This window comes from Oryzias latipes, chromosome 15 (genome assembly GCF_002234675.1).
Source record: "Oryzias latipes chromosome 15, ASM223467v1".
NCBI lineage: Eukaryota > Metazoa > Chordata > Actinopteri > Beloniformes > Adrianichthyidae > Oryzias > Oryzias latipes.
This window is the reverse complement of record NC_019873.2, coordinates 26,409,211-26,428,959: the sequence shown is the minus strand read 5'-3', so window position 1 is coordinate 26,428,959 and position 19,749 is coordinate 26,409,211. Positions and strand designations below refer to the sequence as shown.

The 19,749-nt window shown below is 40.0% G+C and overlaps 2 protein-coding genes across 10 annotated transcripts in view; both read right to left on the bottom strand.

Moving 5' to 3' along the window:
• The window catches only part of pde10a (phosphodiesterase 10A), a 56,038-nt gene extending 44,614 nt beyond the window's left edge, over positions 1–11,424 (bottom strand). For 4 of the 6 annotated variants that reach the window (XM_023963184.1, XM_023963187.1, XM_023963192.1 and 1 more), the window contains exon 1: positions 10,929–11,424. In XM_023963184.1, coding sequence (XP_023818952.1) covers positions 10,929–11,001 — 73 coding nt within the window. In that variant the 5' untranslated portion in view covers positions 11,002–11,424. The remainder of the gene's footprint in view (positions 1–10,928) is intronic. The other 2 variants (XM_023963185.1, XM_023963188.1) reach the window with 2 other exon arrangements.
• Positions 11,425–13,832: 2,408 nt separating this feature from the next.
• tbxt (T-box transcription factor T) lies at positions 13,833–19,204 on the bottom strand. Of its 4 annotated transcripts, none has more exons than XM_004077452.4 (8): positions 18,892–19,204; positions 18,543–18,807; positions 18,337–18,471; positions 17,601–17,662; positions 17,463–17,524; positions 17,207–17,386; positions 15,144–15,252; positions 13,833–14,758 (listed from the first exon to the last, which is right to left on the bottom strand). In XM_004077452.4, exons 1-8 carry the CDS (start codon positions 19,095–19,097, stop codon positions 14,488–14,490), a joined length of 1,290 nt encoding a protein of 429 aa, XP_004077500.1. In that variant the 5' UTR covers positions 19,098–19,204; the 3' UTR covers positions 13,833–14,487. The 4 variants fall into 4 exon arrangements, with proteins under 4 accessions (XP_004077500.1, XP_020565367.1, XP_020565366.1 ...); XM_020709708.2 differs by having other exon boundaries at positions 15,144–15,249; positions 18,892–19,203; XM_020709707.2 differs by having other exon boundaries at positions 17,207–17,383; positions 18,892–19,203.
• Between the last annotated feature and the right edge of the window lie 545 nt (positions 19,205–19,749).

Below are 19,749 nucleotides of genomic sequence, written 5' to 3'. Positions count from 1 at the left end.
CAGAAGGTGGCAGTAAGGTACAAAATCCAGCCTGAAGCAGTGGATTCATTTTTTGAGGGGGACCTGGTTGTGGATAATGGTGGCAAAAACGTATTAGCCGGATAGAGGTCCAGAACCAGAACACCCCCCACCCCCCCCACCCCCACACATTTCGGTTGTAAAACACTGGGATTTAAAAAAAAAAGTGATGCAAAGGAAGAAAAAAATGTAAATGACCTGGTGATTCTTTCAAACTGGGCTCTAATCGTTTCAAGGGACCTGTGGCCCCGCCCCACCCCACTCCCAGCATTGTGATCAAAATAATTTAAAAAATGTGTTTTCACACTCAAGTTGGCTCAGAATTATTTCAGCCTGGTTTGTATGGTCTTCTTGACACCAGATGGAGTTAAACTGGACTTATGTTTAAATAAAGTAGTGAGGGTCACATTGTGGCATGCTGTCAGATCTGGCAACGCAAGGAATTTTGGGATACCATTCCCATTGCCTGTCTGGGCGGATTGGAGCCTAAGTGTGGGTTTTTATCGATGTGTTTTGCTGTTTTGTTTTGTTATTTTTTTCCTGTTATGTTTACTTCTTTCTGCACAGGATGATAACCCATTTGTGATGTGAAACACTGTGTTTGAAGAATGAAACCAGAGTTTATTATAACTGATCTAAATCAATTTGGCTTTGCTGGGTTAGCAGGACTTTCTTAAATTTAAATTATGAGAAGTACCACATAAAATTAATTGACATCTAACGTTATAATTTAAGTTTAGATGACTCAACAAGATGATGTCAGATCATATCTAGTTTTGTAACCATAACTTATACAAATCTAGCTAAACTGCACCTTGATCATCATCAAGATAAAAAAATGATGTTGCACCAACATAATTGCATTCAGATCTCCCGACAGAAATGTTTATTGCTATAGAAACATATTTGATTTGGATGGAAATACTTTCCATAAATGTATTATGTTAAGCCAACATATGATTTTTTTAAGTGTATTTTCTTACAACTTGTTTTGAAAAAGGACTTTTCTTTCAGTGAAATAAGTTGCTAACAGTTTGAAAATCTTGTTACTTTTTTAATAATCCTTGAATATTACCTAATAATTAACTCAGCGCGTAATAGGTGCTTTTTTTTAACGTCTTTTTTTCCACCCAAATTCCCATCATGCAGAAGCTCACAGGTTGGGCTAATTTTTGAATCTATTCTCCAGCCCTAAATTAAATTGGCAGGTTTGATTCTGGAGATATTTTTCCATTTTCTGGATGAAACACAGCTTATGAGGCAGCTATATGGTCTGAACATGTTTTTGTTTAGTTTTGTGCATATATTTTCCTCAAAAATGTGAAGCGTTGCAGATGCAAAATTGAAAATAGTTTTCAGGGAATGTAACGGCGTCCAAAACAACAACGGTGCAGTATTTGCCTACTCTGAAGTCCATCCTCACCCTGTCTGTTAACAGACTTTTGTGTCGACCCATTCAGGTTGATGTAAATAATAATCCTTCAGTCAGTAAAGCAGAATTATTAAAGCATCATTTTTGCTACATATTTCAACATTTTCTGTCCTGATTTGAACTTTTTTCAAGTCCAGGTTCTTCAGAAATGTTTCCAGCTGCTAAAATGTTTAAAGGGATATGATTTTTTAAAGGCAACTTTTAAGCAAAAATGCTTAATAAATATAGAAAAATATTATCTTTTAGGTCACGAGATTCAAATCTGTCGTTATCAAGACATGATTATTTTAATCAGTAAAACAGCTTAGAAACAAAACAGCCAAATCAACTCTTGATGTGGGCAAAGAGGATCAGCTTACATATGGAAACGCTGCAACCAGGAAATGTTTCCTGCAATGTAAAATACCTGCAGGATCAATAGATGTGATTGTTTGAAGTTTAGACAATCACCCCTCTGGAAAATTTTAGATTGTTCCATATCTTTACCCTTTGAACTGAAAAATGTTTTTCCTTCATTTTTGTTCTAAATTTAAGACAAGAGAAAACCTTGCATGTGATCAGCACTTGCAAAAAAACAACAACAAAAAACAACCAAATCTTTATATTTCAGTACATTTAATTTACTGAATTAAAAGACTTACTTTGGAAAATTTACAAGACTTGTTAAACTTATTTAGCAGCCCAAAAGCACAGAGGGCAAGAAGGCAAGCTGGGGTAATTAATGTCAAAAATGTTTATTAAACAGCTAATGAGATACACTTTTTAGACAAGAAGGGATTTACAGCATTTATAGGATATTTAAGACTATTTTCTTATATTTTTCCAGCAGAAGTTATACATTCAAAAAAACAATCATCCCATCTGGATTTGTCCGCGCAGTCTTTCGGGTCCGACACGTCCCCTCTGATGAACACAAAGTGAACTTTTGCCCCCCCATTAAAACATGCTGTTTATTATGTTCCCTTATGCAGCGCCACATTCCAGCTGAATGACTTCCACAGAAAGAGGCATGCCAAGCATGTTCAAACAAATCAAGTCAACAAGTCCTATTTAATCCAAATGTGCAGGTACAGTCATCCACAGAGTCATCGCAGTCATTTACAGGCACACCCTCTGATAATTACATTATTCCGTGCAAACAGAGCCTTATGTAGTCGCAGGCTCTGATGTAGGAGGCCTGTTGGAGTGGAGGTTCATGTAAAAATTGTCCTTTTCTTGCAAAAATAGAACAAGCTGTTCAGGGTGTTTTTAGTTATTTATGCTTTAGAATGTAAAACAAAAAAATTTAAATAAAGTTTAAATTCTATTTTGGTAAAAACGTAACCTCTAATAAAACAGGAAAATGTGCTCCTTGCAGATAATTCCTAAAGAAGAGAAATGTTTCTTTTAACGGTCAATTAAGTGTGCAGGTTGCTGTTGTTTTATGTCTGCAGGGAAGAGCTCGTCTATGACTAAACGTTAACAGGAAAACCATGAGGTTAGCTTCTCTGGAAGCTGATGGGTCATGTGGACCACCTGTATTGTCAGGGCAAGGGATCCTTTGAAAAAATAAAATAAAACTAAATTGGATTTCTGGCTTTGCTCAATATATTTTTCAACAGCTTTAGCTGACTCTGAACTCCCTTATTTCTTTTTCATTTTGGGATAATCGAAACAATACATAACAAAAAATGTGCAATTGCTTCAGTCTTAAACATTTTGACCAGTGCAGATTTCAGGATGGAAATAATGGTATGATCCAACATTTACAATGCAGCAGCTGAATAAAAAGGGTGGAAAGTATCATCTGCTTGTGATGGCCTCACACTGACAAATTCAGCGGATCCCTGATGCAGCTCGCCGTAAAAAAGGACCTCAGACCCCCTCCTGCAAAAGCAGACGGCAGAGGCGCAACAGTGAGGACCAAAGAGTGCAAGACGGGAAAACGCCACAAATGTGGAGCAGCACGGAGGAGACTGCAGAAGGCGCATGAATAAAAAAAAAGGTGATGAAAGAAGTGTGCAGGGGTGGTGGTACAGTTAGTATGGGGATGGGGTTGGGGGAGGCAGCTTTTGTGCGTCAAAGCCGCAGCCAATGGGCAAGCTCGGCCAGCCGATGCTGCTGCTGCCACTCACAGCAGCCGCCCGGGCCTCATGTCCTCCACATCACAGGGCGGGCGCAAATTATGCCTGCTTCGACGTCTGTCAGGCACACATGCACGGCAAAATGTAGCCTCACGTCTCACTGACGCAGGGAAATGCTCACACACGGCTTCAGGATAAAACCCCAGAGAGGGAATTTTTACTTTAAGAATAGAGAAAAATCCTTTTTCTTTCCAATGAAACATAATGTATTTTATTATTGCCATATATTCTTGCAAATGCACCATTTCCATTTTGAAAAAATGAATTTCCATTTACTGTTTTTTGCAAATTAAAAACGGAAAATTTTCCCTTATTTCCCTGACGGTGAACCAACAGCTGCCTCTCTCCTGCATATGCAAATCCATTTTTTTCATAGGTCAGCATTTCCGTTGGAAACACTGATCTGACTATCAGAGCCGTGTTTCTGGAGGATTTTGGAGAATGAAGATGAGTGTGTGATCAGAGCTCCGCGGGGCAGGAAAACCAAACCTAAACAAACGCTGCTTGTTGGCTCTGCTGACGTCATGCAGCCGCTCAAAACGCTTGACTGTGCAGTCTTGTCAAAGTGCAGTCAAAACAGTACTGGAAGGGCAGAGGATTTTTTTTGTACAAAGTGAGCAAAAGATCTGCTTCAGGGTTTTGGCTGTTTGTGGCCCAAAGCAAAGCCAGAGCAGCTGCAGCTCTGCTGGCAGCGGTCACATCCTATAGGTGCTTTGGCGAGCAGCAGGGTTGAGCCATGACCTCATTGTCTCCACATCAAATCATTGCTCCAACACACACACCACTTAGTGCTGGCTTTTATAGTGAGTTCAATGTAAAAAAAAAAAATCTCACCACTATTTTACTTTTTTTTTTTTACATTTAAAGATCCTTACAATTTAATGGAACAGTTTATGTATTTCAACTTTTTAGAATTATTTTTAACTATAATTCAGAATAAAAACGTTTTTGTTTTTTAAGTCGTGCTATTTTAGTCTAAAAAAATGTTAAAATAATAGGAAAACCAAAGGAAAGGAGAGGCTGGGATTATTATCTAGATAGCTGCCTGCTTGCAGCCATCATCAAAAGCCAAACAAAGTCAGCATTAATCATAGGTGGGAAATGTTTGCGATGACGAACAGAGCTGTCAGTCTTTCAGCATAGCAGACGTCCATGTGAGCCAAGACGGTCAAGCAGTCAGACGTCAAAACGGCTTCCTTATTACACACACGAACAGGCACTAGAATTTGTCTTTCACCCCGTCTTAGGCTAAATAAATTGTTGACTTGATCTTATTAACCTCTTCAGTCAAAGAATATTTGAATAAATTCAGTAATAACACAAAAATCTATTTTCAAAGTGTTCCCAGTGGTCTGTTAATTATGATTAAACCATTTAGAGCCAGAGCAGGAGTTGTTTATCAAAAATCCTGAGTTATAGGTAAGACCTTTTGGCGTAGAATGAGCCCTTCCCATCATTCATCTGTTTACACGCTAGCTTACAGCCCCTAACAACCACAACCGAACATTACTGGTGCAACAAAAATGACGAGCAGTAGAGTTTTGAGCCACATGCCAGCTCAGACGAGGAAAACAATGACGGTTACGGTTCTAGTAAAGACTGGAATGAAGCAGAGAGCTTGTGGCACGCCAAAGTAGTAGCTTCTATATAACACCTTTAAGCTATTTTCTGCTCCTTATTCACACTGATTTTAGTAAAAACACACTCAGAAAGGCGAATTTAAACTTAATTTTCTTAATATATGTCATCATAAAAATGCTACAAGAACATGTTAAAACACCGTTTTCATAAATAAAGAAATCTTTTAGTGGATACAAGTGTGAATAATGACAATAATGTGATTGTTTTTGGTAGAATTCATTTAGTTCTTGCCTCTGCATTTTCCTTTGATACTTTAGCCCCACCTAGAGCCTGCCTGTATAAAAAAACCACAGATCTGCACGGACATGTCAAATGATAAAGTTCAAGGGTTAGAATGGCAATAACTTTGTCAAGTATGCATAAGTGACCAAAAAAAGAGCAATACTGGGAAGTTTGGACAATCTGGCGGGAATCATTTGGGGCCCTGCAGTACACATTGAGGCCACCATGTGGTTTTCTGGCTTAAGCTCAGCTCAAACACAAGCTGCAAAAAAGAAGATGGATGTGAGAGTGTGTGTTTGTGCCTGTGGGGGTGAATGTGGTTTACACACTAAGTGCTCTATGGCGTCACAGGAGTTGCGCACAGCTGTGTCGGCTTCTGCAGCACTCACTATTAGCAGAGTGGGCACAAGGCCAAGCTAAATAGACACGCATGGTGCACCGGTGAAGGGCCATGCAGGTTTATGACGCTGGGGAGCAGCTTCAGTTTAATCTACGAGGACAAAGCAATCAGACCAATGAGCAGCCATGCTCTCAAACGGCTGAGTGCGGCACGAAGCCGCGCCTGGCCTTGTCCACGCTGATCTCCCGCCCTGTGGAGGAACAGGACCTCATTGTTCAAGTGGGTAGAGGCCATTTTGTAACGTTTCCTTGTGACGTATGGTTAATGAGTTGGGCGAGTGACTGGTGCTACAGTACAGTTTTAACCTCTAATGGTTGTGAGACATCAAGATAAAACCAAACAAAATGTAATATCAACAACAAAAACAACAAAATTTGTCATTTTTTCCTGGAAAATGCCCAAAATTGGTAAAAATGTTTAATGTTTTTACAGGTATCCATAGGGAAGCAACAAATCCGATAGTTTGACCAGAAAACCAGTCAGTTGGCTCAATTTAGAGTAACCAATTAACCTATGAAGCATGTTTTTGGACGGTGGGAGTCCCCGGAGAAAACCCACGTATGCACGGGGAGAACATGCAAACTCCACACAGAAAGGTCCCCCATTGGTGTTCTTCTTCAGAGCCCTAAAAATATTAAACAAGCTAAATTTTGCAAAACACAAGTTTGACACTTTCAACATAATATGCAAAGGCCTGCAGAAGGGATGCAATGATTCACTTTCCCCACAATTCAGTTCATCTATCCATCTTCTTTACCCAATGAGTCCCTTCCAGGGTCACATGGTCACCAGGGCCTGTCCTGGCAACTGTTGGGCAAAGGCGTAGTGCACCCCGGACGAGTCGCTAGACTGTAGATCAGATCTATTTTCAAATCAGTCTTTGAATTATGATTATGTCAATCTTTAGCAGGAAAAAAAAGACCTGTATTGATTTCTAGGACATAGTTTCTGCTGAGTGGCAGTGGTTCCTCAAAAATTCACCCCTAAGTTGTGGGCAGGACCATTGGCATGGAGCAACCCCGCCCCCTTTCACTCCCCTTTGCTGAGAGCTCGGAGCAGGGAGTTTGTGGTCCGCCTACATCACAAAGAAGCTCTTTTTTCAAATGTACGTTTTTTTTTTGTTTTTTTTGCTCCTGAATCACAACAATTTGAAAAAAGAAAAATAGAAGTGCAATTTAAAAAAAAATTTTTTTTATTTATAAATGTCCTCCATCATCAGAAAAAGTCTCATCAGGGGGAGGCATCAGGAAGACATGCAGAACGGGCTAAGTCTCCCAGCTGGTCTGGACTCAAGCTTAAAAGATGAGGATGGATGGATGGATGGATGGATGCATGGATGGATGGGGAAAATGTTATGATAGTAAAAAATATCCCCATAAAATTTGTCTTTGATTAATAGTTGTAATTTTGGGGAAAAACAGTTTCAGTATCAGAAATTAAATTTTTTTGTTGGAAAGAAAAAAAGGGTTGTTAACCTGCGATTGTAACCATCTTCCTTGTTCTTGATAAATTAACCTGGATCCAGTTTGGATCATGTTTACAGAAGAGCATCGCCTTTTTTAGTATTCTTTATCAGCACACTTTGCATTTTCTTTCCAGATGTCAAAGTTGCTTCTGTGAGACAAAAAGTCTTTTTTTTTGTCATCAGCAAAACAATCTGTGGTTTTCTAGGACTTATTTTCTGCAGAGCAGCAGGAGTTTGTTAGAAATTGGCTTCAGAGTTGTGAGCGGGACTATTGTAAGCCTGCCCCTTTCCCCCTCTCTGAAGCTGAGAGCTCTCTGTTTACACGCGTTTCCGCCAGCTAACAGCCCCCTCACACCCCCAACCTATCAGTAAGGGTGCAACAAAAATGCTGAGAGCTTGTGGTCCGCCCAGAGTATATTCCACATCACAAATACCATCTTTTTCAAAACTGTATTTCTTTGTCTGCTCCTGATTCACAACGATTAAAGAAATACTAATAATAAATAAATGATAATACTGATAATACTAATGAAATACTGTTGACAGTTTTTAGGGGGTGGAAAACAATGCTGATGGTAATGTTCTCTAACTGTGAAAGTACCAAGAAGAACCTCAGAGATCTTTTTCCAGAATGTCTGAAGGTCTCTGTAGATCCCTCAGGTTTTGCGGGGCTTCTCTAAAGCACACATGGGGATGAGGTGTATATTAACCCCAAAACAGAGGATTATTAAATGAGGAAAAACCTGTACTTTACATTAATATCAGAACATTTTTTCCCCAATGCAGGGATAAGTGTTTTTCATGTATGAGCACAATGAAATCATCTTAAGTGATATGATGTAATCTGGATTATAACAGATCATTTATGGAACTCACATTGACATCAGAAATCCTTACATGGCTGTTTTCCTTGTATTGTTTGCAGGGTAGACTTGTGTTTGTCAGTAAATTAAACACTACACTGAGGTAGTTTTCTCACCTGTCTTTGGTTTTGCTTCATTAATCACTGAAACGCACGCTTTATTTGTGCATTAGCATGATTTATTGTACGACGGGAGATAAAGAAAGCTTCCATTTCATGAAATCGGGATTGACTTTTGATGGGACAAGCTTTTGTGATGAAAAAAACAGATTCATATTTTCATGCTAAGTCTCTCTGACCATCCCCATGACTGGATTAAGACTTCCACATGCCACATGGTGTTTAATCTCAAAGTGACCTGACCTCCAAAAACAGTTTGTCACAGTTTGTTTATACGGTGTCTGTCTTTGGGTTTACACAGTACACAACAAGCGGAGGTGAAAAAACTCAAGTGTCCTTTAAGCGGTGAGTGCTTTGCTGTCACAAGTCCCATTCGTTCATGCACTCGCACGTTCACACACCGATGGTGGCGGAGCTGCCATGGGAGGCGCTAACAAGACCATCAGGACCGATGTGGAGTTCAGGGCCCCAAGGAAACGTCCAACACAAGGCAGGAACCAAACCTGCGACCTTCCCAAAAGAGGTCAACCACTCCATCAGCCGCCCATTTTGAACAAATGTAGTAAACTCAAGCGGGAAACTCAAAGACTTATAATAGTAAAAGTTAAAAAATAAAAAATAAACACTGATAAAAAGTACTCAAGTGAGCAACAGTTTAAAAATATATGATTTGTAGTTTGGACATTGATAACCAAATAAAGAGCAGAAGTTTTATCTGAAAGTTTACATTCAATGGAAAAAGAAAGAAGCCTCTCAATGTTTGCAGTATTTTTTGGCAACAACGAGGCTTTCACTGATGTGAAGAATAAATGAAGGATCCAGGATGTTGGATTTTTCCCCGATATTATCAGTAACCTGTTGGCCGATCTTTAATATCCTAATTTAAATATGACAATGAAATGTTCCTTTTACATATGCTATTTCAACTCAGTGGCCTAGTGGAAGAGCGTTCACCCTGAGATTGGAAGGTTTTGAGCTCAAATACTCTGTCAAGTCATACAAAGGGTTTTAAAAATGGGATTTAATGCTTCCCTCCTTGACACTCTTTAAAGTCCCACTCCCATCACATATTTTCAAAGCATCTTTTAATTATGATGATGCAGTTTCTCATAAAAAAAAAAAACAAAAAAAAAACAATGTTGCTTTTTAAGACAGTTTCTGCAGAGCGGCAGTAAGTTATTAGAAATTCACATCTGAGTTGTGGGTGAGACCGTCCCCCCTTCCCATTACTGAGACCTCTGTTTACTTGCTTTCCTGACAGCTTATAACTCCTCACACCCCAAACCTAACATTACTGGTGCTACAAAAGTGGAATATATTATCCAGCCATACAGTTTCTGTGGCATATGCCAGCTTGGACAAGAAAAACCAAGACCGACATGGATCTATTTTTCTACAAGTGGAAGCATGGAGCAGAGCAGAGACCTTGCGGCCCATCCAGCTTATTTCCACACAACAATTAAGCTCATTTTTTTGTCTGCTCCTGATTCTCAACGATTGGAATGAAAAATACTCAGAAATGCAAATTTAACCTCAATTTATGTCCTCCATCATCAGAAAAATCTCACAAGAGTATGTTAAAACATGATTTTCATTGGAGTGGATCTTTAAGGGGGTCGGAAAGAGGTGTTAAACCACCAAATGGTTCCTGAGCACCGTTGTGTCTGCAGCTCACCGCTGCTTCAAACGTGGAGAACAAATTTCACTCACCCAGGTGTGTGACATCAGCTAATGGGACTTGAACTTTCAGCAAGCAAACATAAAGCTTTCTGATCATCTCTAAGATTTTAAAACTCCTCCCCAACATGTTGTCGTTTTTACAGATGTGCTGATGAAAGAATAATCGACAAATTTACAAATAGGATCAAAGTAACTAGAAGTAGTTTTTCATCACAAATCAACTAAAATAGAACATAAACTGCTCTAAAACTAAATTTGTCTGCCATAATTGTTGATAATTAAACTGTGTTTTCTACCTCATCAGCCTTTTGTGAGACATTTTTATCAGCCTCAGCTGTAACTTTTTGATTCTATAATAATGTAGGAAATAGCTCACTAGATGTTTTTTCAGCCAATCACTTTTTGAAGTGTAAAATATTTGGGGAAAACTATTTGTTGAAACAGAACAAGGAAGTAGACTGGAGTTTTGAGGCGATGACAGAAGGGAGGCTAAAAGGAAAATTTCTAACAATTAAATGTCTTTTAGAAGAAAATCTTGTGTCATTGACTATTTTATTTTATAATTCCCAAGAAATAAAAACAAATGATGAATGATTAACATCCAGAATAATGGTTCGTTCAAAGTACATAAATAATAACTTCCAGTTCATGACTTTATATTAGTTTATGTTGAATTAATCATTAACTGGAGTTTCTTAAGTCAATCCCAGTTTGACCTGCTTTAAATTCAACAGACTTTAACTTCAATGTTTGTCTTATCTATTTTCGCCACGCGCAATAAAGGTACAATAAAAATAAAATGAAAGAAAACTTTTGACTCAAAAACTAAACTGCTGGAGATAAGGAAGTCTTTTTTTTACATAAAGTCTGGTTTTCTTATAGAAACATTTTCCAAAAACGGAAATAATGTACAGGAAATGTAACATCTCGCCTCAGAAAGTGTCACTTGTGACTGGAAATCCTACCTTGGTCGCTGCCTCGCGCAGGTTGGCAGTCCTCTAAGCCTCGCTCGACCGGACTTTTCCGTTTCTTCGACATTTGCTGCTCCCTTCCTCGGTGATTGATAGATCCACCACTGAGTCGATGCGCGCCGAGAGACGTGGAGGACCTTCAGCCCGCGGGGTATAAAACACATACAAGTGTCTGAGGGAGGCGGACGGACAGAATCTCAGCCCGATTCATTCAGATCCCATCTGTACCGAGCGCCCTTTTCAGCGGACCGCGCGCGCAAAGTTACCCTGCGTTGGCCAACCGAGCATCTGGAGAGGGTGCATGGAGGCATGGAACCGGTCCACTTCTGATTCCAGCTCTTTTAAGATGACTGTCCAGGACGGATTTTCTTTTTTTTCTTTGACAGATGAGAAATATTTGCAGCTGAAGTGATTTGTCGATCACGTGTGCGATGGATTAAACTCCAGTCTGATGGAAATTACGCACTGAAGGCAACTTGTTGCTCCATAAAAGAAGACCTCCGCGTGTTATTATTTTTTTTTGTAATAAAAACAGCGTTTGATTCTTTAAATTCCACGAAGGGTTTTGCTTCAATGGAGATCGGCGACGTCAGACTTGAAGTCTAATCAGGAGTGGATGACGCACGGCTGACACCACAGGAACTCTTTGGGTATCTTCAGACGCAGGGTAAACGAAGATTATCAGGACGTAGTCAGGCCTCTGAAGTAGGCTACACTAAACCACGTGTCCCCTTGGCAACCTTTGCGCCCCATGCCAAATTGCGTGGAGAAAAAACTCTCTGGTGGCAGCATTCTCCCATCCCGCCGTAGAGTAGAGCAGAAGTTCGTGAACTGCTGCGTTGGTTCTGTGCAGCTCCTTGTCTTTCACAACCGCCTGGCTTTGAGAAGAGCGCACTATATTTGACTATGACACGTTGTATGCAAATCATTGTGCTCCAAAAGTGAAAGTCCGATAAATAGAGCAGACTTGCAATGTCCCAGTTGAAGCAATCTTGGTTTGCTTTGCCTCGAATGCGCAAAAAAAAAAAAGAAGAGATGCGTGAGGCAGGAACCAGATTCTTGGCATTGCGCGTAAATGACGCAACTGCTTGTCTGCTTCTTAAAAACAGCTTTCCCTCCCCACCACTCATCAGACTCAGCTCTCGCGGATTCTTTGCGGGAACAAAGCTGTTGTTTGAGAGGAAAAAAATGTTCAAATTGTGAGTGACTTACTGCTTTGGCACATTAGGTTTTCCGTCAAGAGAGTGACAATTCCTAGGGGCCTGACCCCCCAGCTGGGGAAGATTCCCCTTACGCACTTCATTCTCCCGCATGCTGATTTATTTATGAGCCCCTCCGGATCAGGAAGATCGTTTTCTATTTACTACATCTGGTTTAGATTTCCAGCGCAACACCTTTAAAGTTTCCCCTCTTAACTGCGCATGTCAGAGGGAAACGTTGCGGATGAAAGACGCAGCGCTCAGCCACAAGATGCGGTGTCATTCGTGCGTTTAACGCCGCGGTTTTGTGGTATTTTCTGAAGGTAAACACGTCTTTCTACCCCCCCCCCCCTCCATCCCCTCCCATCTCTCACTCACTGCAGCTACTGACGTCAAGGCATGCTTGCGTCAATGCCCCCCCCCCTCCACCGTTTGACAGAAAGCTTTTTTCATTGCGATCATAATGGGATTATTAGGCTTAGAGAAATGCCCTGCCTTCTGGCTTTTAAAGATTGTTTTAATGCAAGCCTTTTTCTCATATTTTCTATCTGATATTGTCCGTTAGAATAAGAAAAAAATGCATCTAATTGGCTGCTGCATTAAGGATGGATTATTATAATCTAATGATGTTTGCAGTTCACGAGTCCAAACATCATAAATCTGCAGAAAGGATTCAAAAATATCCGCATTTACCATGATAATGTTGGAAAACATAATTAAAAATGGAAAATTTTCAGTAAATAGGTTTTGTAGATTTTATACAACTTTGTTTGTAATAATTTCAGACTGAATGCATTTCATAATTATGTTGTAATAGAGTAAATCCACAGGGATATGAATAGGGGATAACTGTGTAAAGTTGTCATCATGAGATGAAAAAGTGTAACTTTCTTGTTTTTTAGTTAACAAACATAAAGGTGCTGCATTGATTTTTACAGAAACAAATCTGGAACACTAAATCTGTAGTCATTGATTTTAATCTGAAATGTATTCAAAAACATAATTTTTAAACATTTATTTTGCTGAAAACAAAACCTTTTTGTTGTGGTTTGATTTAAGATTTTTTTAAATTATTTTAAAGAGAATTTGATTTGATATGGTGCCATTCACAAATGCTACTATCACATTACTTGACGAATTACACAATGAAATTTGTGTTTTTAACATGTTCTTGTGGCTTTTTACTGATGATGGAGGACATATATGAAGAAAATAAAGCCTAAAATTGCATTTCTACATTTTATTTCATTCAAATTGTTGTGAATGAGAAGCAGACAAAAAAAGCTTCTTAACGTGACCTACAAGTTATCATGGCAGGCCACAAGCTCCCTGCTCCGCTCCATTCCTGTTGCGGAGAGTTCTTTGTGTACGTATACCCTCTCCTGCTAGCTTACTGCCCCTCACACCCTCAACCTAACATTACCGGTGCAACAAAAATGGGGAGCAATGTCTGAGCTAACCGGCCGTACGGTTTTGAACCAGATTCCAACTCAGACGAGGAAAACAAAGACGTCCGTGGATCTGTTCATCTACAGATGGATGCATCAGAATGGAGCGAAGCAGGGAGCTTATGGCCCACCCGCATGTTTTTTACGCTCTTTTTTAAATGTCATTTTTGTTGTCTGCCCCTGATTCACAACAATTTAAATAAAGAAATACTCAAGAGTAGACTTTTTACCTTAATTGTCTTTATATATATACATATGCCAAGGTGTTAAAAACACCATTTTTATTGTAGTAGGTTTTTGAAATTTTTACATCCGAGTTACCTCATCATTTAGGATTAGACTCCTGAAGCTGGACTGCAGATTGCTAGAGAACAAAATGCAAAGGTTCCTCACTCACCACATTTACTGGAAGTCCAACCTACATCGATTCTGAAGATTCACTGTAAGTCAATTTGCAGAATTTCAGCAGCTATGATGATAACTACCACTCGTTTGCAGAACGTAGGGAGTCGCACTAAACACTTAAATAACATCCACTTTGTACAAGTGAGACTTTTTAATAACATCACACAAACTTACATGTTCCTGTTTGGTAGATGTACAAACACATTTGTAAACGGCGACCTTGTGGTACAAAAAGCTTAATTTATCTATTTACATGACATCGTTTTTTTTCATAAACACATCCGGTATGTTTATGCTTTGAATTTTCAGGCTATGCTTAATATAAGCACATGTTTTTATTGAACATCATAAGCTGGTTTATGCTGCTGCTGCTAAATAAAAGACGTGATGCAAAAGCAAAAGTACCTGGAATGTGAAGATCCTGAATTTAACAAATCCGTCAAAAAACCAAAGCCAAGGTTTTATTATTAATATTATTATGGTCAGTTTGATGTGTTTTCATCAAAGGGAGGGGGGAGCCACAGAGGTCCAGGCTGACGGCACGCGGCCGTGAGGAGAGCCATCAAACTGAGCAGCATCATGTAGCTCTGATGCTGAGCTGCCGTCATACAGCGGGGAGCCAGCAGGGGGCGCTGTGGCAGAGTGAACAAGGCCTGCATAGTGGCTGCTGGACCCTCTGAGAAACTGGGAGCCAAAGCAGCCGTTTAGGCCTCCATTTTGGGGCACCGAGGTCAGAGGCGGGGTACTCACAGACCACAGGCTGGTGTACTGACTGCAAAGAGAGAAAACCTGATTTGTTTTTCTTTTTTTAGAGAGTGTAAACCTAGTAAATGTAATTTATTACCTACAAAACTGCATTAATATTCAATTTTTCACAAGTATATTAAATATTTAAGACATTTCCAAGGACTTTCTGGTTTGTGGCATCAAATTTTGGGGGAACTTCTTATTTTGAAAAGCATTTAAAGATTATTTTGCCAAACCTGAACTTAAAAAAATAAAAAAGCAGTAAAAACATTTCCTTTATTTTGACGTTTCTCCACAAATATGTTATAAATATTTTAACTTTAAAGTCCTTAACGTTGCTTTTTTTCTTGTTGTTGATTTGTTCAGAAGTAGAAGCAGCGGTGAAAAGCTGAGCGGGGAGCAGCACAGACCTGGAGCCGGCTCCGGAGGGGGAGCTGTGGGCCGGCATCTGGAGACTCGACCAGTTTTCATGACTGCTGAGCATCGGCAGGCAGGAGGAGGCGTTTTCAGAGTAATCTGCTGCGACACAAACACACTGTCACACATGGAAGCAACTGACACTCTGAGGCAGAGGTGGGGAACAATAGTCTACATTTACTAGAGTCAATATGTATCAATATTTACTGTTTAAGAGTAATTTTACTGCAAAGTATGAGTCCATTAATGAGGAAAAACTGCAACTTTTAACTGGCTCTTTACCTATATTACAATCTATCATTGGAATGCACAACATCTATAACAATAACTGCAAAAAATTGTGGTTCCATAAAGGTATATATCTATATCTATGTCTATATATAACACGATGGATTCATCTGCACGCCTCCAAGACTATTTCAAATCGGTCACAGATACATGGACAGTTGTGAAGTTGATGTTTTATCTTAAAAAAGGACAAAAAACGTTTTAAATAAATCAAACATGATGAAAAAACATCACATACTGTGTTTCTGTTCTCTCCCACATGTCAATGAAAGTCTTCTTGAATTTCCCAAACCAAAATCCCTTTAGTTCCATTAATACGGAAAGAATGGAAGGATCTGGAAATGTCCAAATCTTTACAATAAATGATATTCTAATTAGTATTAACTATGAATTTCTTCTCATCATAGTTTTACTTTAATTTTACTTGTATAATTTATCCTGCTGATAATATTATATGGTTCAATTTTATTGCCTTATTGTGTTAAAGTGTGTGGTAATATAAAACCAAACTAATGTTGTGTTTACAGCAGAGAAGAGTTTTTCAAGAGTTCGATTTAGGAAAAACACAAATGCAATATTTATGAAGACAGGACTGTTTAAATATGAAGATTTATAGGTGAAAAAAAGGTACCAAAGAGCTTAAAAAAGTTATTTGTCTTTACTTCAGAAGAGGAAAATCACAGGAGGAGATATGACTTAAGTTTCAATTTGTTTGCACTCATTTAAAGTCCCACTCCGATCATCTTTTAAACTATTCCAGAAGTGTTTCCATTGTTTTTTTTAATTACGATGATGCCGTTTTTTTAGCCAGAATCCAAAAACCTGTCATTGTCTAGGACATAGTTTCTGCAGAGCGGCAGCAGTTCACTCTCCTGCTACAGCCCCTCAGACCCCCAACAAGACATTACCGATACAACAAAAATATCTGAGCTACAGCCAGCCGTGCAGTTTTGAGGCACATTCCCGCTCAGACGAGGAAAACAAAGACGTCTGATCATCTCCAAGTGGATCCATCAGAATGGAGCGGAGCAGGGAGCTTGTGGGCCGCCCAGCGCTTTTTCTACATTACAAATATTGCATTTTTTTGTCTGCTCCTGATACACAATAGTTTGGATAAAGAGATACTCAGAAATACAATTTTAAGGTTAATTTTCTTAATACAAGTCCTCCATCATGAGAAAAGTGCCACAAGAACGTGTCAAAAAAAAACATTTTCATCAGAGTGCATCTATAAAGCAAACATTTTTTTTGGTATTAGAGTAGAAGTTTGTAATTTCCAACAGAAAGTTCAGAATAGTTGTTCATAGAAACTTTTACCTAAGAAAATATTTGTAAAACAGAAACTTAAGAACATTTATTTTGTGTCTCTTTTTTCTTCTATAAACTCTGATTTAGGGGCAGATATAAAATAAGATTTTCCGTTTTCTCACTGTTCCTTTCCAGTCGTAAAGAGATGCATGGACTTATGTTTTACTCTTCATGAAAGGAACAAATAAACAGAACTGATCTGTCTGGAAACTTAGTTGAGTAGTTTGATTTTGAAGCTAATTTGGGGCCATTTCTGCAGCTCTGTGGACTTAACAGGAGTGACAGTTAAAGGTGAATCTCCTCTGAAGCCCAACATTTTACAGCCTTGAGTCTCCGCTCACACAAAAGCCGAGGAATTCAAACCATTCCCCACTCAGCAGCAGCACTTGTTTGAGTTTCTTGTTAACAGAAAGGGGGAGGAAGTGGCTGTTTTCTGTTGGCGTGCGAGGAAGACACTCACTTGGCGAGCCGGTCCGATGGGCGTAGGGGCTGCTGCTGTACGGTGCGGAGCGTTGGTTCCTCAGGGTGGAGTAGCGCTCACAACCGTGGGACGGCGAGAGGGAGATGGGACTTCCAAACTGGCTGTGGGGACTGGCAGGAGGGCAGAGGGGACCTGATCCCGGGATAAACCAGCTGCCTGCTGACCCACACACAGAAGACATCATGGAACCAGGCAGGCTCCATCTGAACAGGAGGAAGCATCAACTTCAACTTACACTGAGAGTAACCAGACTGGTGGTTCTCAGGAGCGTCTTCTCTGGTGTCTCTATGATCACTCCTGCAGACAATAAAGGTTATTCTGACAACATACTCCCTGAGCTTTTAGGTTTTTTTTCATGCCAATGCCATCTCACCTCTCTTTTGCATCCAGAAAAGCTTTTGCAAATGGATTATACTTTATTTTTAGCGCAGTTATCTAAGGAAGAATGGCAGGAAAAGATTAAAATAAGTGCAGAATGAAAAAAAAGTGCTCAATAATACAATAAAAACACTTTTTAAACGTGATGATAAATAATTAGTGTTAATAGATGGCAAACCTCTTCTTTTTTGTTGTTCTTTTCCTGCTTTTTAAAATATTAACACATTTACAGAACATATAAGTCTGTCCAAAACAATGTACACAAAATATTTGTTGCTCGGGGATAAGAAGTTATAGTTTAAAAAATGGTAAACAAAGAATAATAGAAAAAGAAGAGAAAAAATGACTCCTATTAAGCTCAAGTGTACAGGAGTATTTTGATTTTAGTATTATAACATTGATGGAATTCAGTAAAAATCCAAAGAATTACAGGAGAGATCTTTCTTCATCTGCATTTCTACATCCTCATGAAAACCAGCCCATAATTTATGACCTTGATTTAATCTTACTAGGAACCCAAACACATGAGATATTCAGACTGGCATCCTATTTAAGCACATCGGGTCTTAAACTTTAAATGAGTCAAAAGACACAATCCAAAATCAAATGTCCACTGCAGAAGACGCAAATGAACAGGATGGTTCCAGGAGAAAACACAAGTTGGTTAGAAAAAGTCAAATTGACCAGTATTTTCTATTTTTTATGATTAAAACTTAAATAAATGTTCAAACCTCCTCGTTTTGGTACGCAGTTACTGCGATGAACTGCGTCTCTGGGAAGGAGTGGCTGGTGATCATCCTGCGCGGGCCTCCGACGCGCACGATGTGGATGCGCGGCTCGTATTTGTGCAGAGAGTTTAACATGATCTGGCAGCAACAACACCCCCGTTAATGAACGGCTCACTTTACGCACGTGCCGAGCAGTGAAGCCCCCTCACCTGACCTCCGCCGTTGAGTTTGTTAGTGAGTTTGACTTTACTGAAGGAGACCGGAGCTTTCATCCAGTGCGCGCCGAAGTTTGGAGAGTCTGGATGGATGTAGACGCAGCTGGGAGTCTGGGGCTCCGGTTTGCCTCCGGGGACCCACTCCCCGTTCACGTACTTCCACCTGTGGTTGTCTGCCGACACAAAGTCCAGCAAGAAAGAATACATGGCGTTCGGGTCCAGTCCGGACGCGCTCACTTTCAGAACCGGGAACATGCGCCTTCAGAGAAACAACAGACAGACATGATGACTGCAGCGCAGGGCGCTTTACGCGCGCGCGCCTTCGGTCCAGGCCGCTGCTCACCTGCCATTCTTTGTGACGATCATCTCGTTTGTGAGCTCCTTGAACTTCTGCCACAGGGTGCTCTCCTCCAGGGACACCCTCAGCTCCCGCTCCGTGGGGTCGCCCTTCTCGCTGCCGGCCTGCAGCTCGCTCTCCACCGCGCTGAGGAGGTGGTCCACCCGGTACTGGACGGCCTTGCTGGGGCACTCCCGCGCGCCTGTCGCCATCCTGCGCAGCTAAACTTCCACTTTCTCCTTCTTTGAGGTTTCCAACAGGGCCCTCATCACTGCTGGTGATGAGGAGGAGCAGAGGATTATATATGGAGTGGAGGCGCACGGGTCACGTGCTTGGCTCGCCTTCCCTTTGATGTGTGCGGCCTAGATGAGGATTGGCCATATCTGAGCCTCACAGGATGACATCGATTGAAAGAAGCAGTTTAACCGTCTTTATTACATCTACCTGTAAATATTGACACTTAGATCAAAGCCACACCTGCAGAAGCTACTGTAGGCCATGACTCAGTCTGAGGGACTCTGCAGGCAGCCTTACGGCTTCCTCTTCCTCTTTAAGGCTCGATCCGTACAATGAAACCCTAATCCTGTTCATTTAACAGCTCTATTAACGAGTTTAATGGATTTTACAACAAAGTTCTCAACCATTTTAGATGCATCACATAAAATACAAAGTTATAAACTTTTGGACACTGCGAAAAGTGAATATTAAGAAAGTAAAAAATTGTTTTAAGAAAAAATGTATGTCTTGCAAGAAAAAAGCTTTTCCAATGACAAAATTATTAAGAAAACATGTCTTCATAATGACTAGAATATTTATAATAAAACAAGAATTCTTTTTCTTTTTTTTTTTATCAAATTGGCTTTT

Excerpts from the sequence above, each read along its gene's own strand:
- tbxt (XM_004077452.4), bottom strand. The coding sequence starts at position 19,097 with ATGGCGACAGGCGCGCGGGAGTGCCCCAGCAAGGCCGTCCAGTACCGG. Across the intron at positions 18,472-18,542 it reads AACTCAACGGCGGAGGTCAG|ATCATGTTAAACTCTCTGCA; the intron begins GTGAGGGGGCTT and ends TGTTGCTGCCAG. Across the intron at positions 17,663-18,336 it reads CTGCGTACCAAAACGAGGAG|ATAACTGCGCTAAAAATAAA; the intron begins GTTTGAACATTT and ends ATTCTTCCTTAG.